The following is a 24,275-nucleotide window of genomic DNA, read 5'->3' as shown; positions in this document are numbered from 1 at the left end:
AGGTCAAGCTGAGCATTACCTTTCAAAGCATAGAATATTCGCGCCTATAGTGGATAATGCAGTTTTCTAGATCAATTTAGTGGTGGTAGAGGCAGGTTTCTGTAGTACGCGATACGTAGTTCCTCTACTATCCGCTAGAATGCAGTGTTGATAATGCAGTTTTCTAGGTTGACTTCCAATCATTACAGGTGTCTGTACGATTCTCAACAATTAGTTCCTGTAGTATCCGCTAGGAGGAGCTGAGACAATACAGTTTTCTAGGTTTATTCGCTACGATATAGGAAACCTTGGATGTTCGAAGAATAGATGGCCCTAGTAATCGTAAAAATGAAAATGTGGTTCCACCTTGTTTTTCACGCTCTTCAGGTTCATCAATGGGTTTGATGACTCTTCATATTATTTTATGCGTTATGTAGTGTTATATTAATACGTACGAAAAAATACAATTTCTTCAATAGTACTTTTTTCAGTCACTCTGTAGCATTAGCTTTTGGAACCGTGCGGAGAACGATTATTTCGAACCCAGTACGACGCGGCAATATACTGGGTGTACCTCATTCATCATAAATTCCTTCCTAAGGCGACTGTAATGTTTCGAAATTTCATTTTAACCTTACAGATCCATCCTCCACTTTGAAGTAACTTTAGGAATTGATGTCCAGTTCGAAGCTGCTTACAGTCGCGTTTTTAGGAGGATTTATGTTGGGTAGGGCCTCAAGTTGTAGGGGTTTCTTCAAGTTACTATCATGCGGTAGTTTCGAAGTAGTACCTGTAAAATTGAATATTTGTGAACGAATCCTTAAATGTATTCTAGAAAATAGTGAATCTACACTAAGTTCGGTTGGGGAAATGAAATGACTGAGGTGGAAATCAAGATATAATGACATGTTTTCGAATCCAAGCGAATAAATAATGAAAATTTTAGTGCTTAACGTACCATGGAGCCACAAATTGTTCAAACCATTCATACTTTTTGGCAAACCACCTCTGTGTCTATTTGGTGACGATACTATGATCGCGTTGAGATGATCTGAAGACCTTGCTTTATTTCTTTTGGTGAATTCTGGAACATAATTTCGACCTATTTTACATAAATTGAATAGTTCTACTTCCGCACTGTTGTGGAATCCTTTAACAAGAATTCAACCATTATAGCAGGCTAAAATTGTTTTTATGATCAATCTAAAGATGAATAATTTTGAAATGATGTGTTGAATATTGATTTTTTCATGTAATGGTTTCATCAGATAGTTGGGGTTGGTAAATACAGGGTTGAATCGGTCTTGTGATGGTTAATATTCAAGATATTTTCGAAAATTAAGATTTTTCCACCATGACCAACTCATAAAAATGCCTACCTCTCCAAGTGTTGAAAACTTTGGCTGTATCTAGTTTGGTCGATTGGTTCAGTAGTTCATTTGCTCTTTTCCGTGGAGGAAAATAGTGCTCAATTATAGTTTCGGCATCTAATTTTCGACCATCCTAAAAAATATCATAAATTAATGGCCCAAATGCAATATTTGTCTAGAATTTAATAGATAGGTGGTTTTGAATCCTTCTTAATTGTGAATTAATTCAAAATCACTTTGCAAAACGCCGCCACTGCATAAAATAAATGCAATTTTCCTGAATCATCTAGATGAAACTGTTTCACATTTTCAACCCATTTGAGATATAAAGTTCTGGTGTACCCATTGTATTCAAACGTTTAGATATATAAACGTTCAAAAGAGCCTATTGATTTAACGACTAGGTTGACCTTCCCTTCTAACTGAATCTATTTCGAGAATAATGTGGTATTTGTTTCCTCACAAAACGAAACATGTTTGATGATTTTTCAACTATTATTGCTGGAAAACCATGAGTTGAAGTCAGGTACCCTTCTGAACATATGACTTCCCTAAGCTATGGAAAAACTTATATGTTTTTTTTTATTTTATTTCATACTCACTTTTTCGTCTTCAGTAAATGAATTCAACCGAGCTGGAGCTGTCTGTATGTCGACTAGACGACCTGAAAGTGACATTCCCTTGAAAAATTTGCAAAATTCGATTGAATTTTCCATACCTGGAGTTGGTAGTTTTGTCCGATGAGTTATGAGCTCTGGCAATCTATACATTTGCGATTCTTCCAGCCACAAAGCTTGTTCTTTGATCGCCTCTAGGTTACTGGAAAAAGATCGGTGGTTCAATTAACTGATCTAGAGTCGAATTAGGATCTATTTCAGTAATTATTTTCAATTTTTCAAACTCACCTATAATTACAGTCTTTCTTCAACGTGGCAGAAATTTTTTCGGCAATCTGAGACAGTAGGACGATCTTTCTGTCCTGCTTCCTTATGGATTCCAGATAATCTTGTCTCTCCACCTCGAATTCACCCTGTAGATCCCTGATCTCCTTCTCCAACGTTTTCACTTTGTACTTGTACTTCCTCAGCAGTTCGCACTTGAGGTTCAGCTCTTGGGAAATGTCCTTGTACTGATTCTGGAGTATCTCCCTGTCCTCGTTCTCATCGATCTTAGCCAGGAGATGCGCGATCACGCTGTGAATAAAAAAATCGATTTCTTCGAATACAAGCTACTTTTCTGAAGTTTCATCTTACCTGGCTCTCTGTTCAGCTGCTCTCTTCTTCCTCTTTCTCCTCTCTGATAGCTCCTTGTCGTGTGCTCTCTCCCCACCTATCATAGACGCCTTCAACACCTCTATCCTCCTCAAGATCTCCTCGTCTGTTACCAGATCCTTCTCTTTTCTAACCTTCATCTCTCGATTCATCACGTTCAGACTCCTCTCGTACTCCTTCTTTATCTGTTCGATCTGTTTCAGGATGTTCTCCTTCTCGATCTTTTCGTTCTCGTGGAGGTTCTTCAGCTTCTGCATCTCCTCCTCGTACTCCCTTATGAGTTCGTCCCTCTTGGCGTCCAGTTCTGTGTTGGTCAGTTGAAGGTTATCGTTCGATTCGATGATATCCGCCAGTTTTGTACCATCTGTCGTTGTCTTTGTTTCGAGGAGAGTCTTGAGCCTCTCGATCTCTTCTTGGTACTGTCGGAGGATGGTGTCTTTTGGGTCCTGGAATTGGGAGAGTTCAATGTAGAAATGGAGGGAGTTATTGACCCAAAAAAGCATCAACTATCATAGTTTGTTTGGAATTGGGCACAGTCTTGGTGTGATATTGGACCACAAACTACTCACCAGTGGAGCTAACATGTTATACTTGGTTTATAAGGTCTATTGTGCCCACCATCAGAGCTGCTCTCACAACTGCCCCATCTGTAGCTCACCCTCCAGCTTCAGAGTTCCAATGAACTCTGACAGAGCTTCAAGGAGTCATTATTCCTCCTATAAATTTCTCTTCCAGGACATTTCTTGCGCAGGCTTGCAATGAGGAGGCATTTTTAACCTCCTCTTTCTCATAGAATCTACACTCTTCAGTTTCTGATCTTATAAGATGCTTTCTAAGGCCACAATGCCTGTGAGGAAGCCAGTGAGGAGGCGTAGCTTATCCAAATACTTCTTGGATCTTGCAATTACGAAATTCCAAGAGCAACTTTTTGGAATGGGCCATTCCTCTTCCTTCTCCAAAATCTCTTTCTTATGGTACATTTTCCTATACCACAGAAAGGTTCTGGGCCAGTGAGTGGCGTATGAGCTACCTTCCAGGCTAGTATGTAGGCCTCTTCATTTCCTCTAATTCCAGAGTGACCAGGAGGACTGAAGAGACCTTGTTTTTCTGACCTATTTCATTGAGTTTCCTCTGTCACTTCCATGTCAGCTTTGAGTCGATGACATAGGAGTACTTTGATGGTCCCCTGACTATCAGAGTAGATCCCCATGTGCCATAACTCCCATGAGTCAACGAATAATATGAATAATAATCATCCACATCAGGGAAATGTTTCAGAATTAAATAACGATAAAGCGTACACACTCACCTCATTGACCTTTGGTTTGTTGTAAATATTCTTGGCCCTATTTGCATATCTGAGCGTCGACAGTGTTTCCATATAATCCCTACTGGAAGGACCAATACATGCGATCATCAGGGTTCTCGTGTTTCCTCCAAGGGAGTCCTTACGCGCCAAAGAAGTTAGAAATACGATTTGATTTAGCAGATTGTCCACTCACCTGTAGTAAACGCGTCAGTTTAGAGTCCCTGTAAGGTATGTGTTTGGCTTTACCGTCAACCAATGCGGATATCACGTTTCCTAGGGCGCTAAGAGACAGATTTATTTTGGTAGCTTCCTTCAGCCTGTCTCCAGTGGCTCCAGTTTTGGCTTGCCTCTCAGAGCCGGCTAGGTCCACCAGATTTAGTTTACCTGAATAGATACGAAGATGTATTGATATCTAGTTAGCCTAGACCAGTTCCATGCATACAAAAAATATTCCGTTACCATTGGAATGAACAATAACTCATTAGAAGTGTCAGTGTGAAGTTTGAGGTCAAAAAAGTAAACCAGAATTACGCAATAAATTAAGAGAAAGAAGATGTTCACCGAAATTGTGAAAATCGAAAAATTGGAGTATCAAGCCATCTTCAAGTACCTGTATTTGAAAGGGTTAAGAGGTAAGCAGATTTACGAAGATTTGCTTAATACCCTTGGTGATCAATGTTCTTCGTATGCGACCGTGAAAAATTGGACTGCAAGCTTCAAAAGAGGTAAATTTTCCATTGAAGATGATGACCGATCGGGAAGGCCAGTTTCTGTGTCAGTCCCCAAAAATATCTATGCAGTTCATGAGAAAAATTGCTGCAGAATGGATCCCCAAATGTTTGAATGTTGACCAAAAGCGTGCAAGGGTAGAGGCATCGCGTTCGATCTGTGCTCGATTTGAAAACGATGAGACTTCTTATGCCGAATTGTTACTATGGATGAGACTTGAGTACATTTCTACGATCTAGAAACAAAGCAACAATCGATGGAATGGTGACACTTTGATTCTCCAAGACCTAAGAAGTTTCGTGTCCAAAAATCTGCTGGAAAAGTTCTTGCTTCAGTTTTTTGGGATTGCCATGGAGAAATCATGATTGATTTTTTGGATAAGGATAGAACAATAACCGGAGATCACTATTCGATATTACTGACCACTCTACGGGAAAAAATTAAAGAGAGAAGACGCGGAAAGCTATCCAAAGTTGTTTTGTTTTTGAAGGACAACGCCCCTGCATACAAATCTCATGTTGCCATGCAAAAAATTCATGATTTAGGATTTGCATTACTAGAACAACCCCCTTATTCACCAGACTTGGCTCCATTCAACTATCATCCCTCTCCTCAACTGAAAAAAAAGTTTAGAAGGTCGTAAATTTTCTTCCAACGAGGAGGTAATAAAAGCTGTGGAGGTCTGGTTAGCAGAGCAAGAAGAAACATTTTCTTTAAAGGTCTAGAGACGTTGCAGGTTCGCTGTAATGAATGTATGCAATTAAGAGGAGAATATGTTGAGTAATAAAATATTTTGACATTGAAATTTTGTTTTTTTGTTTTATAGTAGGCTAAGAATTTTTCATATATTTTTGAGAGGTCGAACGAAGGGTACTTTTTGAACTTTCACAAGACGTAGTACCTGCTTGTCCCTAAGATGTACAGTGTGGAGCGATTTTCACATCGAGGTGAATATTTCGAAAATTTCCTTTACCTTTCCTTATACTTTCGTTGTTGTTCTGCACGCTTATCTGCTCGATGCTGATGGTGAATATACTGTGCGATCTGGAGCTGTTCTGATTCATGAGAGTGGCTCCGATCATTCGGTTCTTCGAACCGACGCTGAGGAATTTCTCGCATTCGGCGGCGTCGTGTACAGGGTGAGACGTTAAACCTTCAAAAACGAAATTTTTCTTTCGATTTTTTTCGCAGATTCCTATCGGACTCACCTGGAACTGTTACACCTTCGTTCGGCGTCTCTTTCAGACTTAAAGTACAATTGGCCGATATCTTGTCAGTCGGTAAGAGTAGATCCCTGGAATGATACGTGAAACGTCCAGTTTTTCAAGGACCAATCCACTCACCTTATCTGCTCGTTGTAAATTTCCAAATAACTAATTATCGCTAAGTATTTTACACCGGTCGTCACTGCTATGGCCTCGAAAATGTGCTCGAAAGCCCTGGAGATGACCCCCTTGTCTGGCGGTTCCTGATTTCTATTTCCCTCCATCGTGTGGGATTTCCCGCATCCCGTTTGTCCGTACACGAATATGGTGGCATTGTAACCCTCTAAAACGCTCTGAAAAACGAATCGTGTCGTGTTTTAGCCGAAGATGCTTCAATAAGCTCGAAACACGTGTATCGGTTCACAGAAATAGGTGTAATTTTTAAAATTCTGCGACATCTACATGTGTCATTTGAGTTTATTTTCGAAAGATTATAGCTCGTTTTATTCACCTCTACTAGGGGGTAACAGATGTCGTTGTAGATGATTTCGGTTGTGGAATTTTCGTCGAAGGCGTAATCGAAGGTGAACTGTTTGGGAAATGTTGAACCTTCGTTGGGATCCCACAGTTCCACCATGCAGTTGTGGCATTTCACACAGCACTGCAAAAAATATGGAGACGGGGCTGTTATTTAAGGCAAGATTTCGACTCTGATCGTATGGAATGAAGCGTCCGGCCCTGTTCCTTCTATAAAGTGCGAGGTACCGCGTGAAAGTTTCAACGCCTGTATAAGACCAGCAGAGGAGCAGGACAGGACAGTACTTACTTTAATTTAAAGTGAAGAAAACGTTACAGAAATTTACCTTGCAATTTGATTCTCTTTCTCTTCTGTTCATAGGCCGACATCTCACTATAACCTTTACGTTTTCTGCCATACCAGATCTAATTCAAGCCATCTGTGAAAAAATAATTGAATTGAAAATACACAGAGTCTCCGAATTCATCTTAACTGAATATTTCTGTGTTGGTTTCTTGGATAAAACGCTGTTGAAACAGGACAGCCTTAGTCATATTGGAAACGAGGACATTTGGAAGAAATTCATAGGCAAAAAACAGCAATTCATAAAGCATGAAGTAATCTCCTGCTTTGGAAATGACGCCATAAATTCTGAGAATTTGCAATCGTACAGGAAAACCCTCCAATCGGTGATTAAACTCCTAAGCATTTTCTTCTATCTAGATCCCTAACACACGCAACGAAAACCCCTAATACATGTGACCTAAGCGATCCTACATTCATTCATGATACTTTGTGAAAAACTAGGGTTTTTTCTTCAGGATTAGTCCATTCTTAAGAAAAAATTTTCTCGAAATAATTGATTTCCACGACCGTCAGTATCGAAGTACAAACATTCTTGTACTCGTGTCAATTTGAAAGGAATTATAGTTTCCCTACAACCGCCCACGTTGAATAATCGATAGTGACATTTATATGAATTTCTGAGTAGCCCTGCCGAAGGTATGACCTCCTAACCTTGCCCTGAATCGTCTCCACCAATTGAGAAGGTTTGAAGGGTGCAATTCTGCCTGTATTTCATCGATTAACTATTAATCCAGCTTGTTTTGTTACATTCTCGAACGATGCGTTGTTTTTGGGAATTTTTCGAAGGTAATCTTTGGGGTAATTTATCTTTCAGGATAATTATCGTAGATCTAAACATGATGCATATTCTGACAGAGCAACTCTTTTGGACAGAGTAGCAAATAGGTGATTTTTGGGGGGTCTAACCCCTTGCTCATTTTTTACCCAAAAAATTGGGATTTTCGAAATCGAGTTTTTATGCTAGGGTGGAAGCCTAGGCAACGCTGATTATGAAACCGGAAACCCCAATTTGATCTGTCAAATATAACAGAAGATATCGCAGATTGAAAATTGCAATTTTTGAAAAATGCCATTTCCAAGGTGAAAATCTAAACGAAGGGAGATAGGCTCTCGAAATTGCTCGCAATAGATTCAGCGTGTTCGAAAACCTATATTTCCATACCAAAATTTCAAATATCTGGCCCTGTTTAGGAGAAAATAATTTTTTTTGTTTTTCCACTTTTCATTTTCGAGTTGACTTCGAAGAGCTCTCTGGAGTGTAATTCTCTATTGAATCATCAACTGTTTGGTTTTCTAGAATCTTCAGAACGAATTCTATGCACTCCATATCCTAGGATAGTAATGGAACATCCTGATTTTCAGACAGAGTAGCAAATAGGTCATTTTAGGGGGGGTCTACCCCTTGCTCATTTTTGACCCAAAAAATCGAAATTTTCGAAATCGAGTTTTTGTGCTAGGGTGGAAGCCTTGGCAACGCTGATTATATAACTGAAAATCCCAATTGGATCTGACGAATATAACAGAAGATATCGCAGATTGAAAATTGGCAATTTTTGAAAAATGCCATTTCCAAGGTGAAAATCTAAACGAAGGCAGATAGGCTTTCGAAATTGCTCGCAATAGATTCAGCGTGTTCGAAAACCTATATTTCCATACCAAAATTTCAAATATCTGGCCCTGTTTAGGAGAAAATCATTTTTTTTGTTTTTCCACTTTTCATTTTCGAGTTGACTTCGAAGAGCTCTCTGGAGTGCAATTCTCTATTGAACCATCAACTGTTTGGTTTTCTTGAATCTTCAGAACAAATTCTATGCACTCCATATCCTAGGATAGTAATGGAACATCCTGATTTTCAGACAGAGTAGCAAATAGGTCATTTTAGGGGGGGTCTACCCCTTGCTCATTTTTTACCCAAAAAATCGAAATTTTCGAAATCGAGTTTTTGTGCTAGGGTGTAAGCCTTGGCAACGCTGATTATATAACTGAAAATCCCAATTGGATCTGACGAATATAACAGAAGATATCGCAGATTGAAAATTGGCAATTTTTGAAAATTTCCATTTCCAAGGTGAAAATCTAAACGAAGGGAGATAGGCTCTCGAAATTGCTCGCAATAGATTCAGCGTGTTCGAAAACCTATATTTCCATACCAAAATTTCAAATATCTGGCCCTGTTTAGGAGAAAATAATTTTTTTTGTTTTTCCACTTTTCATTTTCGAGTTGACTTCGAAGAGCTCTCTGGAGTGTAATTCTGTATTGAATAATGAACTGTTTGGTTTTCTAGAATCTTCAGAACAAATTCTATGCACTCCATATCCTAGGATAGTAATGGAACATCCTGATTTTCAGACAGAGTAGCAAATAGGTCATTTTAGGGGGGTCTAACCCCTTGCTCATTTTTGACCCAAAAAATCGAAATTTTCGAAATCGAGTTTTTGTGCTAGGGTGGAAGCCTTGGCAACGCTGATTATAGAACCGGAAATCCCAATTGGATCAGACGAATATAACAGGAGATATCGCAGATTGAAAATTGCAATTTTTGAAAAATGCCATTTCCAAGATGAAAATCTAAACGAAGCGAGATAGGCTTTCGAAATTGCTCGCAATAGATTCAGCGTGTTCGAAAACCTATATTTCCATACCAAAATTTCAAATATCTGGCCCTGTTTAGGAGAAAATCATTTTTTTTGTTTTTCCACTTTTCATTTTCGAGTTGACTTCGAAGAGCTCTCTGGAGTGCAATTCTCTATTGAATCATCAACTGTTTGGTTTTCTAGAATCTTCAGAACGAATTCTATGCACTCCATATCCTAGGATAGTAATGGAACATCCTGATTTTCAGACAGAGTAGCAAATAGGTCATTTTAGGGGGGGTCTACCCCTTGCTCATTTTTTACCCAAAAAATCGAAATTTTCGAAATCGAGTTTTTGTGCTAGGGTGTAAGCCTTGGCAACGCTGATTATATAACTGAAAATCCCAATTGGATCTGACGAATATAACAGAAGATATCGCAGATTGAAAATTGGCAATTTTTGAAAATTTCCATTTCCAAGGTGAAAATCTAAACGAAGGGAGATAGGCTCTCGAAATTGCTCGCAATAGATTCAGCGTGTTCGAAAACCTATATTTCCATACCAAAATTTCAAATATCTGGCCCTGTTTAGGAGAAAATAATTTTTTTTGTTTTTCCACTTTTCATTTTCGAGTTGACTTCGAAGAGCTCTCTGGAGTGTAATTCTCTATTGAATCATGAACTGTTTGGTTTTCTAGAATCTTCAGAACAAATTCTATGCACTCCATATCCTAGGATAGTAATGGAACATCCTGATTTTCAGACAGAGTAGCAAATAGGTCATTTTAGGGGGGGTCTACCCCTTGCTCATTTTTGACCCAAAAAATCGAGATTTTCGAAATCGAGTTTTTGTGCTAGAGTGGAAGCCTAGGCAACGCTGATTATATAACCGAAAATCTCAATTGGAGCAGACGAATATAACAGGAGCTATCGCAGATTGAAAATTGCAATTTTTGAAAAATGCCATTTCCAAGATGAAAATCTAAACGAAGGCAGATAGGCTTTCCAAATTGCTGGCAATAGATTCAACCTGTTCGAAAACCTCTATTTTCATACCAAAATTTCTCGATTGAATCATGAACTGTTTGACCCAGAATTCAAACAAAAATTTATCGTGACTATATATAGTTCAACGAAAATCTGAATCTTTCGCGTGTTTTTAAATAATAACCCCGAACTAATCCTGCAGAGTGCTTAGCTCAGATACATACACTTCCTCTACAACTGAATATAACGTGACCAGACTACCCTAGACGTTCTATATCAGTTTGTTTGTAAAGTGTTTTCTACATAGAATATGGGTTGCAATCAATCGATTTATTTTAGTCGTGCGATCCAATTTCCATTGTTCGGTAAATATTTACACGTATTCGTACACGGTCAGTGGAGGTAGTCTTTGATGAATTGGAAAATAATTACTGGCTTAACTTAACAACTTGAAACGAAGGGATAGTTTGTTGTTTTTTCTACAACCTCACACACCAGTAGTCTTGATCATTCTTCATGCCATATTCATCAAGAACTTTTTCCATTTGCTGCGAAATTGAGGACCTAGTGTAGAAAGAACATTTTAAGCACAAGACCCAGAGACGATAAGCTCTTTTCATTGAATTTATTGGAACTGGACCACAGTTCTTTCCGTTTCTTCAAATAAATTTGTCTCTGAAAATGCATTTCAATAGAAAATTCTTGAGGTCAAAAGAAACACTTTTTTCCTATACAATTTTTCCTGATTCGGCCCTTATGAAAAGATATGTATAACCATTTTAAGTTTTCATAATGAGCTGGAACAAGTAGCTAAACCTGTAACACTACAGATCTGTGGATCTTTTAAACAGAGTTGTAGCCAATGTTCCCAATTTTTCAAATTTCACAGATAGTTTTTAATTTTTGAACATCAAATTACTCGAAAATGGTGCATTATATGAGAAAATATTTTTCAAAACGTTCAAATATCATCCAATTTAGTTGCAACAGTTTGGTTCTTGGAATATTTGGTATTTTTTTTTTTTTGATACTTAATGGTCATAATGAGAAAACTGGAAGACGTGGGTGATATCTTGTGTTCGTGAAAGATTCATGAAATAAATGAAAAACTATATTCCGAAATTCATATCATTCGATAAAACCGTTTGTGAGAACTAAAAATAAAAATTTTTTATGGTTTTTCAACATCCTGTATCTTTTAAACCGAGCCAATTAGGGAGAAATGGTAGAAGAAAAAAGTGTTCCTTTCGACCCCAAGAATCTACTGCTGAAATATTTACACGAGTCAAAGACTCGTCCTGTATACTTTTATTCGATTTTCGTGAAATTCCACCTCGAATTCGATAAATACGTGTTAAACACAACAACGTTAAGTACTATTATTATGCACAGAATCGTCACCTACCATCAAGTTAACGTATAATACGTATCATCAATGTATCGCATCTTGCGTCCTCGAAAAATCCGATTTTTCCCTCACTTCCCGAACGAAGTCCTTCAAAAAACATAACCGGATACACCGTGGCCACCAGAACCGTGCAACATTAAAGAAAAATACAAATATCGATACACGAAAAACCTTCGCACTAAAACACTGGACGGTCACCTCTCGGAGCGCCTTCACACAGTGGAAAATGAGGAAAAACTGACCACTTGACCCCGGGGACTGCGCTGGACATTCCTGCCCGAAGCCATCGCGTGTCCGTATCGCTTGATTGTTGAATAATTGGCTGGATTACAATGGGAAAGTTTCCCCATGCATTTTTCATCAATTTCTTCACAGATGTACAACCGGAGTGCAAATTTCCCGGTATTGAGGTTTTTTTGCAATAAAAAACACTTCTGGGTAACTTCCCCAAGAAGCTGAGTCAAAAAACTGTTCATTGGTGTATTTATAAGAGTTGGAAAGAAAAAAACACCTTCAATATGACATAATTTATTAAACATAACATAACTCTGAACTTTCTCAAAGCTCAATACAATATTTACAATCAGTATAAAATAAATAAATATAATTCGAACCATAAAGAGATAAAAGTATAAACACAATAAATAAGAATGAAAACATACACTCGTTATTGTCTATTTGAAGAATTTCCTTTGATTTTCAATACATTTCATAGAAACTGGGGGCGGGAAGGGTTTAGTAATCGAAATAAAAATATGGTATCGAATATAAAACAATATAAAAATCAGAGACTACTGGTGACTACAACTCCGAAAGTTTTACAGCCGGCAGACTAACTTTTTTCGTAAAAAAATACGAAATAATATCCCCAATACTCAGAGGAATCAATTACATGTCATGGATAAAAAAATTTCATCGATTTGAACGAAGAAATTCGCACTGGGATACTTCTTCTGAGCAAATTGGTGCTTATTATCATGATTATTTGACAAAAAATCATTGAATCTTCCAGTGAAATTTCTCCTTCGTTCAAAAATCAAGTTAAAACGTAAACGAATTTCATGTTACATTTGAACTACTCCTTCTTTAGAGGCATTATCAATCTAAAGCCAAATTTTACTTCATAGCGGTAATTAGTAGCAAAATGGAAAGATGGAAAAGTTACGTTTCAATAGTTTTCTCTACACGAAGGGTATATCACATTTTGAAAATAAAAACAGGTTAAGATCACTCAGAAACCTCGCTAAGAATATCCCTATAAAAATAAAGCGTTCGGGTGCTACAGCTGATTGTGGCACACGATCTGGTGGTGATCAAAAACCTCAGCACTCACAGAATCATCAAATCATGGTTAAAACAGTAAAAAAATTTCGTTTCTAGAGAAAACGACCAAAAACAACAATATATTCACCCGTAATGAATATGAAAATGAAATTAAAATAAAAACAAATCGATTTAAAATTTCGTAGATTGTTCTGTAGAGCTCAAGTTTTCGTTTTATAGCATCTTCAGGGATGGGGCACTACTTTATACATTTTTATACGACTCTATTATAACCATATTTTTGTGTTTGGTCAATATTTCAAATCACTATTTCGCTAATAACAAAATGTATATTCGAACCTCGAAGGGCCTCCTATTATTGTTTGGATTTCGATTCGAATATGGCTTTCATGTCCTTTATGCAGTAGGAAGGCGAGGCGGTCTTTTCTTTCCTGCAAATGAAAACTTCCATGAATACTATAGTAAAACACCCAGAAAAAGTGTCTATCAAATGCGATGGGTTCGAGAATCATAACATACATAACCTGAGCACCCCCTGAGTATCCACGCCAGCGGGGTGCTTCAGCAGTAGGAGTGGAACTTGCAGATATTTCTCTTCAAAAATTAATACAAAGTAAAAATGAAAACTAAAAGATTATTCTAAAAGGAGGGTATATTACAATCCCCACAAACTCACCTCGGGCTCTGACGGTCCAAACTGCCCCTCCTCGACTTCAGATCGTCCTCGTTCTGCCTCTCCCTAGATTCGTACGTGTGCCTCCTCCTCTCGCCCTTGAATATGTCCTCAGTCTTGCTCCTGAGTATGAAATTCTCCCGGAAAACCTTGTCGGACTCCTTGACCGTCAACTCCCCCGTCCTGTTGTTACCCGTCGTCTTCTTCGCCGGCTTCGGGAGCTTGCTGGGGGAGCCAGTGCTGTTCCTCTCGAACATAGCGGCCCTGGCCTTGAGACTGTTGGGCCTGATCTCCACCTCTGGATCAGCCTTCTCCTCCAAGGGGGGTTTCGGCGGTGATTCTGGCTCGATAACCACTGAGTCGTCGCTTCTGGTGCTTTTTCTCCGGACCCTGTTCAGGCAGGGGAGGAAATCTGAGGTTTCCGAGCTGTCTTCCTTGTTTGGCGACTTGTAGATCTTCATTCGGGACAACAGGACGTCCTTGTCTTCCTTGAAGCTCTCCGTTCTGTATCTGTGAATGATTAGAGGTTGGAAAAGGTTCGGGAATGTGATTGGACAACTTACTTCTCTTGTAGAATCTTCCTCCTCTCCTCCTTGTACTTCTCGATCCTTTCCCTTTTCTTCATCTCCTCCTCCAGGCTCCTATCGTCGTTCTCCGAACCGTGCAACAAGTGGAAGTTCTCCATCTCCCTCTCGACCTCATCCTGGGGTAGCATCTTGGGCTGGTTGAGGGTCTTCGGCAGGGAGTTGGTCTTGTAGCCCAACGCCTCGTCCAGGCTCTTCCTCCTGGAGCCCACGTCCAGATCGAACTCCTTCTTGAACTCCTCCTCGTCCAAGCTCCTCGTCTTCAGCTGGTTCTTCAGGTTCCTGGCTCGCAAACACGGCGGCAGGGAGTCTTTCTCGTAGAACTTCCGCAGGCGCTGATTGGCTGGTACGTCGTCTTGGTGGTTTGGTTCCGAGGCGTCCACGTCATCGGACGTAGTGGTCGATTCTTCGACAGTCTCTTTACACTCACCGAATTTCGTTAATAGGTCTTTGACGCTCACTTGGTCGGGTTCGCGTTTGATCTCCACGTTCTCGTAAACACTAACCCCATCGTCTTTCCTCATATCTTCGCCCTGTAGGTTTTCGTACACGTGTGGCTCAAGGGAGTCGTAAGTGGGCGTCTCTTCCTCCATTTTAACCTCGTTTTCGTTGGTTCCTTCCACGGCCCCGTCGTCCATGACCTCAACCTCCCGTTTAGCTTCAATTTCCGACGACTCTTTTTGGTCCAGCTGCAGTTCCAGCAAGGAGTTCACCTCGTTTATCGACCGCCTGAAATATTTAACCTGTTCGTAAACTTCCTCAGCTTCCACCTCACGACTAGATTCACAATCGTCCTCCCTGATAAGACTAGCATCGACCGACGGACTGAAATCGATCAAATTATCCAACTTGGCTCCTGCCTCCATCACCTCGCTCTGTATCTCCTGCAGCAGGCTGCACTCGCTGGTGTCGCGCGTCTCCAGCGGACTGACGGGGGTCAGCAGGTCCTCCAGGGACTGAGTGTCCGATTTCAAGGGGGTCGGACTGACGTTCGGCGTCATGGAGGAGTTGGGGAAGCTGAGGGAGGACTGGCTGGCCGACAGGTTGTCGGTAGAGCTGTGCAACACTTCGCTGAGGCTGAGGTCGCTGGGGGTATGGGTATTCTCGATGAACTGGTACGGGGCTGAGGTCGAGGAAGGGGTGTATTGGATGTTGGACCCGGAGGATCTGTTGGAGCTGAACGTCTTAAGTTCTTCGGCGGAGAATAAGGATAGTTGTTCGTTGGTGTCGTAGACGACGCTGGAGCTTAAATTCGTCCTCATGTCGTCTTTGCGACTGACCACGTTGTCCAAGGCGCTGAGACTCTTCGGGCGGTCTTCCTTGTCGCCCAAGAGTAAGGTTAGGTAGTTATCGCCCTCCCTCAGCTCCGGTTGACTGGCTTGTTGTATGGGGAGTGAGGCGGTGGACGTTGGTACCACCGCTTTCTCAGGGATGATGGTGACGTCTTCGTAGATCGAGTCGAAATCCGTTTGTGTCTTCAACGGTGAAGATTCAGCGCTTCTCTGAGGCGATTTATAGGTTATGCTTATGGTGGTCAAGACGTTTTCGTAGGTGGGCGTCGCTGGTTTCAGACACGTCGCCAACTCCGACTTGTGGTGCAGGTTCTGGTAGGTGACCTCGGTCGGCGAGCTGGTCGTGTTGGTGCTGGACTCCCCCAGGGGTCTGTACGCGGGCGATTGCGGCGTCACGCTGGCCGTGCCCGCTATGTCGTTCTCCGTGAAAGACTTGACGATCGCCGACGGTTGGCTAGCCGAAGAATCCAGGTTCAGGGACTGTCGCTTGTCCGGGTTGTTGTCCGAGTTCCTGGGCGACTTGTTCTTGGGCTGGTAGGATAGGCCGCAAGGGGTCGCTGCGTCCTCGGAGTGCACTACGGCGATGGTGCTCACCACGTTCTCAGGCGTGCTGCAGTCGATGTACTGGATGTCGGACAGTTGGTCTTCTAGGCGGGTTCGTTTGCGGGACACAGAGTCGGGGGATAGGACCACCCTGGCCTGCTTCTTGGGCGAGGGGTTGCCGGAGTTCGTAGCGCTGTTGAACTCCTCCGGTCTGGCCCTTGTAAGCACCCTCCTCTGGTTCTGCCGAAAGGAATATTATGATTGAAGGATTGTAGAACTTGAAAATTGAGGACAAGTCCACTTACCGTCTCTCTCAAGACCTTCGGCGAGCTGACCAAGCTCTCGTCCTCGGAGAATATCCTCATCTCGGTCTCCTCGAGGTCGAAGTTGAGCTGGATCTCGCTGAGGTCGAGCAGCGAACCCTCAGAGTTGTTCTGCGAGTTCTGCAGCGTGTCGAAGTAGGAGTCGTGCGAGATGGACCTGTTGTGGCCGGGCGGTTTGTGCAGGGAGTGGAGGGGAGCCAGCACGTCGCAGTCGGCCGGCGCGGGTTCTGAGTGGCCGGAGGTCAGGCTCTCGGCCGATTTGACGCTGCGCAGCTTCCGTCTGACCTCCATCAGCTCGGGTTCAGTGGTGATGGCCTTTTCCTGAGGGAAAAAAGGAGAAAAAACGGTCAGATTTGGTGGTTAGAGGTACAGTAAGCCAAATTCTAGGCTTTATTGACATTTCGATATGAGCCGGTCAGAGGAAAAGTGGTATAAGTCACAAATTCCAATTTTTGAGTTATACCGATATTTGGGTACCAAAGGTTGCATATTATTCTTCTTATGAGTGGTATGAGTCAAATCGTCGTTTTGACCGAGTTATGTTTTTTCTCTTAACAAAATTTTCCATACCTATCAATGCCTTTCGTACCAAAATATCGGTATAACTCAAAAATCGGAATTTGTGACTTATACCACTTTTCCTCTGACCGGCTCATATAAGCCATCAAAATAAGTCATTTAACCAGAAGTTGTCTACATAAATATTCAATATGGCTGAGCTACAACCCCTAGAACTTCGATAAAATTTCAATACTGTGGAAGGTGACTTGGAAAAGCGAAACAAAACATAAACAAATGGCTGAACCATGAAGCACACCCGAGTCTATCTGTTTAGTTGCATCATATGCGGTAGAAAATTGAGACGGTTTATTGAAAGTGCTCATGTTGACAGAGTTCTATCATTGTCACCCTATTTCAACCTACTTTTACTACGATTGTTGGAGGGTTCGAACAAGAAGAAGATTGTGAATAATTTAGACCAATTTTAACGGTGAAATTTAGAACTAATATTCTATTTTTTTACACTTGGCCTTAAGTATTTTTCTGTGAATTGGTATCGAAATGAGCCATTCAATAAAACCATCCAAGTTACTTAATAATGAGAAAAATTCTGACAACAGTGAGCAAGACTGCTTTAGAGCGACAACATAGTAGGGAAATAAACAAAATAAAGATTATGGTGAAGTCTGCTGGCTCAAAGAAGGATCCTGATGTTACAAACACATTGAGAGCCTCCTCTACCTCTTCGTAGGGCTCTTACTCTATTCGGCATTGTGTCAATGAGGTCATCAATGAAACCCTTAGGAATGTTTCGTCAAATGTCCATCGCAGCATTGACTAGCTGTTGCAATGTCTGCGGTGGGTCAGGTGAGTGGTGCAATTGCTAGGACATTGCAGACCAGACACAGTACCCCCAAAGAGATTAGACTCATCCATGAAGAGGAAACATCTCCATCTATTCCTGTTCAACTTCTTATATTAAAGAGCCCAACGATTTTACACGCCACTGCTCCTGGATTTAAAAAAAATCTCTACGTGTCCCAAAGGTCTAAACATTTTTGAGGTAGTTTCGAATTTTCGAAATTCTCCTGCCTACGCATATGGCCCGTTGAATATATCGGACCAAATTCGATAAGAGATAATGACACTTTAATTAATAGTATGGGTCCCCAAATTGAGTTATCTCTGGAAGAGAGTGTTGATAAGAGCACTAACCAACAAAAACAATGATCTGGCAAGAATTTCGGCATTTAGTTCTGTAGAAACTAATCGGCAAGAAGAGAAAATGATGCCAAAATTATACATGAACGAAGTGAGTCCAGCTGTGAGGGCGGTTTTAATGACAGCCAAGGCATTGAACATCACTTTGGATCTCAAAGAGGTGAACCTCCAGAACAAGGAACAATTGGCCCCAGAATTTTTGAAAGTGAGTGTGTTTCTAAAACAAAAAAGAGCTACCTGAAGAAGGACATTATAGTCATGGAAAACTTTCAAGTTTAGTGAAACTCAGCTGGAATTTTTTTCCAGCTGAATCCGCAGCATACAGTACCAACTCTGGAGGACAACGGTCTAGTGATCTGGGACAGCCATGCCATAATAGCCTATTTGGTTGGTAAATATGGAGCGTACGATTCTTACTATTCGAAGGATATACAGAAGAGAGCTGTGATAGACCAGAGGTTGCATTTCGATTCTGAAGTCGTGTCTCATGTGCTCAAGACGATAATGGTGAGGCTTCTTCAGAATGGACGATTAAAATTTCATTGAATTAACACGTTTTAGAGCCAGATTATTCGTGGGGATTCTGTGGAAATACGGCCCGATTTCAAGGAGAGAATCAACCGTGTCTATGCCTTGGTAGAGACTTTCCTTGTGGAAGACTGGATAGCTGGCAGTTCTATATCGATAGCCGATTTTAGCATCCTTGCTTCGATAACAACTTTGCACGTGATATCACCGATAGAACCTCTCAAATACCCAAAAGTCATCCGTTGGATACAGAGGGCGCAAATGGAATCTTTTTACGATTCTAATAAAAGAGGATTGGAAAAACTAGAAAGTCTTATTTGTTGCAAAGAAGGTCTGGAGCAATAAATATTTCATTTCTAACCAGTTCATTTGATTCGAATTTATATCGTTATATGGACAATATTGTTTACATTTAGTTCTATACAGGGCGAGTGTTTGACTCGTAGAAATATTTCAACAGTAGATTCTTGAGGTAAAAAGAAACACTTAAATTTGTACGAGTCATAAACTCACCCTGTATATTATGGATATTTTCATCCATTCATATTCAAAATATGAGATTTTAACAGAATGCTGCCTGTTAATTTCTTCGAGCATACAATAAATGCGGTTTTTGTAATTTTTTCCAATTGAACCAAACCATTAAGGCCCGTTTGCACCAATCCCCCTTAAAATGAGTACTTAACTAAGCGTCGTTTAAAGTTAATGGGCGCTTAATTTTATTGTCAGTTGCACGACTGCGGCTTAACAGAATCTTAAGAAAGGGGCCCTTAAGTTTCTATATCTAGTGATATTTCAGTTTTTTATGTTGGTGCAACTTCATCCTAGTCCAATAAACCCATTTCATTGGTTGTCCGGTTGCCGATGATCGTTGTCATTTAATTAACCTAACTTTATTGTAATGATGGCATTACAATGAAGGCAAAAGAAAATGCTTGGAATTCAGTAATGAATTAATTCAATTTTCAAAATCCATCAAAAATTTTAAGTTCTGTAGCCAGTTCAACAAATTATTTTAGGTTAGAATCCCGCCCTCAAATATTTAAGTGGTCATTACAGGAGCGCTTAAATTTAAGGTTAGCTTTAGCCATTTAAATGTCAGTTAACAACTGGTGCAACGTAATTTAAGTTAAGGGTTCATTTTAAGAGACACTTAACACTAAGTGTGTTTGGTGCAAACGGGTCTAAGTGTCACGAGGACCATATTTTGAATGTGTGTGTTTGTAATACGCAAATATTGAAAATTTGTTTCCAGTGCTAAAAGTAAGTTTTCTGTGGAATATCCACTTCAATTCTAGAGTTATCTGGTTATCGAAAACATGCCTTTTTCTTATGGTAGTGGTATGATAGGAAAGGGTTGGGTAATGAAACACTAATGTAAATTTTTTTTATTTCCATATGCTCAATATCGAATATCGACATAATATTAGGGTTTTTTCTCCTTGGCACTCTTCATTTTCAATCTTGGCTGTGTAGTTGCAGGTAACCACCATCCAAGACACAACACTATAAGCATACTTACTTTTGCATCCCTTTACCACCTCAGTCATCAGAACATCAGGCACTTCCTCAATTATATTACTTTTTAATGGTTTCTAAGAAGAAACACATAGACAAAGCTCGCTTCTCGAAATGACCGATAAAATAGAAAATCGCAATGGAAAAACAGAGATATTTTTTAAATTTATAATGGAGAATAATATTTCAGTCGATACATCTAGGGTAGTTTTCTGTTAATTATACACTCAATGAAATCTCAACGATAATAATGTTTCGTAGTTTAAAACATAACATTTTCAAACTTTTAAAGAACTATCGAAAAAACGACAAACAAAACGAAATGAAAGAATCAATCAATAAAGCAAGCAAATTAAAATTTGGAAACATCGAACGATTTCATGCAGAAAAACGCTCTTTGGCATCATTTTCGGAAAACGCAATATCACTAAGGTCAGACAGATCTTCTTTCTTCCTCTCTCATTCTTGAATCCGCTTCTCATGCAAACCCGCGTCTTCTGCTCATGCATTCTTCCGGATAAATAAAATCGAAACTTACGGAAGTGCTCAGTCCGGGCGTGGAGGACTTCCTCGCGATCTTCAGGTTCGTCTGCGTGTTGCTCCTCGACTTGCCGAAGAACGACCTCCAACCCATCGGCGACCTCTTGGTGTGTCCGCGTTTTCTCGATCCTGAAAAGGGTTGATTCGTCGTTTATAGATTTACCACACATCCCTCGCAAGGTCACAGATTTACATTCCACCTTTCTATGGCATACGCGTGAAGACCTACGTCTATGATTGTGACATTGACAACCTATCGTGACATGTCAATGTCATACGTCTGACATAAACTGTCAAAGCCGGACGATGTTTGATCATTTCGAGAGAAATAGGCATCCTGTGTTGATTTTTGTTAGATATCTTACCTGGTGGTAAATCTATCACAGTGTGATACTTCTTGGGTAGGTTCTTAGGCCCTCCCCCCACCTCTATATATTGGCATTCCTCGTTCCTATTGCTCAGCAAGTGCTTGCTTCTGGCCTCCTCTAACGTGATGAGTTTGGTGGGCGTCGATATGGCCAGACTCTTCGGTCTGCACTTCCTCGGCGACGGCGAGCTACTAATGTCTAAAATAGGCTTATCTAAATTTGGCAGGTGATCACAGAAAATCAGGTCAGCGAAGCATATGAGGAACTCGGTCACCACAGCCTGAAAAACAAACACACTGTCAGCGATTTTAAGGGATATAAATGAAACATATAAAAGGAAAATCAACTGGACTCAACCCACTTGGCGAAACTATCAGATGTAATGCCGATCAACGCCCTTTGAAACGGTCATAGCTGTGGGCTTGGAAAAGACCAATACAAAGCAGCGGTCCAACAATGGGAGTTGACCAACAGAAAAACCCTCTGGAGAAACACTCCTGGACTTACTCAGTCAAAGAAATTCGTGATGATTTCACCGACCTACACGAGAAAACTGCTAAAGCTGTCCTTCGGGTGATGGTGGGACTGCTGACAGGGCACTGTCGGTACAAATACCACTTGTACCGTATGGGAAAGTCAGCAGATGAGATTTGTAGGCTCTGTGGATCAGAAGCAGAAACAGCTGAACACCTGGTATGCCAGTGTCCAGAGCTGGCTGTCCTCAAAACCATTTATATGGGGAAACCGTTCCAGCATACTCACGATGTAACAGACAAGGCCCCTAAGGATGTTGTCAGTTTTATCAAAACCATTGAGGACCTCTTTGGGTTCCTATGAATGAGTAGGGTAGTTCACCCGAAGATTGAGAAGGATAATGAGAACTGACCTTAACAGCAAGAATTTGATTAAAGCTATTAATACCTACGCTTGCTCGGCGCTGAGCTACTCATTCGGTATCATCTCTTGGACCACCACCGATTTAGCAGCCTTAGAGAGGAAAATAAGGACGATGCTAACTAAACACAATAAACATCACCCCAAAAGCTCAGAGGAGCTTAGAGAAATTGTTGATTTGTCCAACCGTATGTCCCAGGAAATTGAAGGACTTCGAAAATATTTCCTGAGTAAGGCTGCTGCATCACAACTCCATCGAGTAGTTTGTGTTGCTGATAGTTCTACACCGTTGAAGCTACAACAGGACCACTTGGAAACTGTCGAACAATCTGCAGAAAGTAAAACAGAAACTGATTGGCAAACCTTTGGATGGAAGGCACCAAAGGGAGGTCAACCATGGTTACGTCGACATATCTGCGTCGAACTACTGGTTGACTTCCGGAAGGTTGTTTCCTGAGACAAAGGGCTTCATGCTCGCCATCCAGGATCAGGTGATTCCAACAAAGAACTACATGAAATATATGGCCAAGGATACCTCAGTGGCGGACAATAGCTGTCGTTATGGCTATGCGACACATTGAACTATCCACCACATCACCGGGGGATGTCAGAAGGTTGCGGGCAGGGAGTACAAGAATAGACATGATGCCGTTGCCAAGATTCTTCACCAAGACACTAAAACACCAACTTCTAAGCTCGAAAAAGGTTCCTTATTACAATTACCATACGGATGCTGTACTGGAAAATGAACATCACAAGCTCTACTGCTGGAGACCAGACCTCCTATTGCCCAATAAGGATGAGGACACAGCACTATTCATCGACGTGGAGATTCCAAATAATAACAATCTTCTAGATAGGCACACTGAAAAAATTTCAAAGTACATAGATCTCGAGGAACAAACCAGGAGACGGTGGAAGCTGAAAGATATCAAGACCATCCCTATTGTCACATCATCTACAGGCCTGATACCGAAGAAACTACCAGAGAACTTGAGGAAACTTCAGTTGGACGTAAATATCTATAGAGTCATGCAGAAGGCGGTACAGCTGGGAACGGCGAGAACTGTACGCAAGTACATGAGAAATGCAGAGGAACAGGTGGAGCCTGACCACCACCATGAGCCCGAAAACCTGGAAAGGGCTCCAACAGAGCTTAATCCTTTCGATATCTGAGATATCTGGGATAAGTGAGTGTTCCTCTGGAGAGGAATGTGAAAGCCACAAGACTAAAGTCATAGGAATATAAAAAATACCACGAGTTAATAAATGAACGAATAACCTACCTGCACCCCCACGCCTTGCAGCGCCGTGACGCCGCCGTCCTCCAGTTCGGCGCACCTCAACAGGTTGGGCGCCCACACTATGGCGACGTTACGCGTCGTCATCCCCGTGCTTGGTCCGTGTTTGGCCACCCTCGCCAGGTGCCTCATCAGATACTCCAGCGTCCTGTAGTGCGGCGGCGGCAGCTTCTGCACCGCCTCCCGCATCTTCAGCAGTCTTTCGTGGTCTCCCTCCGCCCCCTTGACTCCCGTGTGCTGCACGGCCGTCACGAAGCTCTGGTACAGCTGGTACGTGCACAGCGGGTTCGGCAGCTCCCTGAAGTACATCTTGAGGAGCGACGCCACCGAATGGATGTCCTGCAGTATCTCCTCGGTGTACAGGTTAGGTATCCGGTCTTCGTCAAAGGCGTTCCTCAGCTTCTGTATGTTGGACGTGACGCCCGACAGTCTGAAACGTCAAGATCGACATTAGGGACGACTGGTACAGTTTGGCAACGCTTTACTAACCTGTAAATACCGTCCACGATGCCGTTCTTCTCTATGAACTCCGCGCAGCACTTCAGCACCATCGGTATCTCGTGTCCGGAGTTCAACAGGTGCTCTCCAAGGTCGCACGCGAACACCCGCTCCTTGAGGATGCCGCTCTGCTTCAGTCTCCTCCTCGACGGCCTATTCAGTATGAAACTTCTGAAGAAGGTTATCAACTTGCCGTGCTTACGCAACACCGGCTTAATAGGGGAGATCGCAAGTGAACTGCCGAGGGAAAAGAAGAGAAATGTAGACGCATAGATCAGATATGTCAAATATCTTGACGTTTGAGGTTATGGGATTCGATACAACGTTGCCATAAGCGACGCTATAATATTTCAAAGTCTCGCGTTTGTATAACGTAATCTTATTATTTCCTCGAAGAAACGATATCGCTACTGACAAAAAGCACCACTCGCGATTCTTGTACAAAGCCGGAGTATCAAGCTACAAAGGAACATCGATAATAATCGTTTCAGC

General features: G+C 41.3%; 3 protein-coding genes across 7 annotated transcripts in view; 1 reads left to right on the top strand and 2 right to left on the bottom strand.

The window, feature by feature from the left end:
- Positions 1–476: 476 nt before the first annotated feature.
- Positions 477–11,970, bottom strand: LOC123319746 (osmotic avoidance abnormal protein 3). 2 transcript variants are annotated; one of them, XM_044906659.1, is made up of 15 exons: positions 11,713–11,970; positions 6,727–6,819; positions 6,375–6,524; positions 6,002–6,216; positions 5,867–5,952; positions 5,632–5,811; positions 4,123–4,313; positions 3,930–4,067; positions 2,603–3,066; positions 2,255–2,542; positions 2,068–2,168; positions 1,952–2,013; positions 1,359–1,482; positions 938–1,063; positions 477–769 (listed from the first exon to the last, which is right to left on the bottom strand). In XM_044906659.1, the coding sequence occupies exons 2-15, from the start codon at positions 6,796–6,798 to the stop codon at positions 645–647; spliced, it is 2,322 nt and encodes a 773-aa protein (XP_044762594.1). In that variant the 5' UTR covers positions 6,799–6,819; positions 11,713–11,970; the 3' UTR covers positions 477–644. The 2 variants fall into 2 exon arrangements, with proteins under 2 accessions (XP_044762594.1, XP_044762593.1); XM_044906658.1 differs by having other exon boundaries at positions 938–1,081; positions 11,713–11,968.
- Positions 11,971–12,227: 257 nt separating this feature from the next.
- The window catches only part of LOC123319745 (GTPase-activating protein CdGAPr-like), a 33,453-nt gene continuing 21,405 nt past the window's right edge, over positions 12,228–24,275 (bottom strand). For 3 of the 4 annotated variants that reach the window (XM_044906657.1, XM_044906654.1, XM_044906656.1), the window contains exons 6-13: positions 23,775–24,020; positions 23,271–23,715; positions 21,088–21,370; positions 20,721–20,851; positions 16,397–16,735; positions 14,236–16,331; positions 13,676–14,182; positions 12,228–13,430 (exon numbers count right to left, since the gene is read on the bottom strand). In XM_044906657.1, coding sequence (XP_044762592.1) covers positions 13,355–13,430; positions 13,676–14,182; positions 14,236–16,331; positions 16,397–16,735; positions 20,721–20,851; positions 21,088–21,370; positions 23,271–23,715; positions 23,775–24,020 — 4,123 coding nt within the window. In that variant the 3' untranslated portion in view covers positions 12,228–13,354. The remainder of the gene's footprint in view (positions 13,431–13,675; positions 14,183–14,235; positions 16,332–16,396; positions 16,736–20,720; positions 20,852–21,087; positions 21,371–23,270; positions 23,716–23,774; positions 24,021–24,275) is intronic. The other variant, XM_044906655.1, reaches the window with a different exon arrangement.
- LOC123319752 (glutathione S-transferase 1-like) lies at positions 18,094–19,024 on the top strand. The gene is made up of 3 exons (XM_044906666.1): positions 18,094–18,341; positions 18,443–18,643; positions 18,698–19,024. The coding sequence occupies exons 1-3, from the start codon at positions 18,201–18,203 to the stop codon at positions 19,007–19,009; spliced, it is 654 nt and encodes a 217-aa protein (XP_044762601.1). The 5' UTR covers positions 18,094–18,200; the 3' UTR covers positions 19,010–19,024.

This window comes from Coccinella septempunctata, chromosome 9 (genome assembly GCF_907165205.1).
Source record: "Coccinella septempunctata chromosome 9, icCocSept1.1, whole genome shotgun sequence".
NCBI lineage: Eukaryota > Metazoa > Arthropoda > Insecta > Coleoptera > Coccinellidae > Coccinella > Coccinella septempunctata.
The sequence above is the reverse complement of the archived record's forward strand: the minus strand, read 5'-3'. Positions and strand labels throughout refer to the sequence as shown.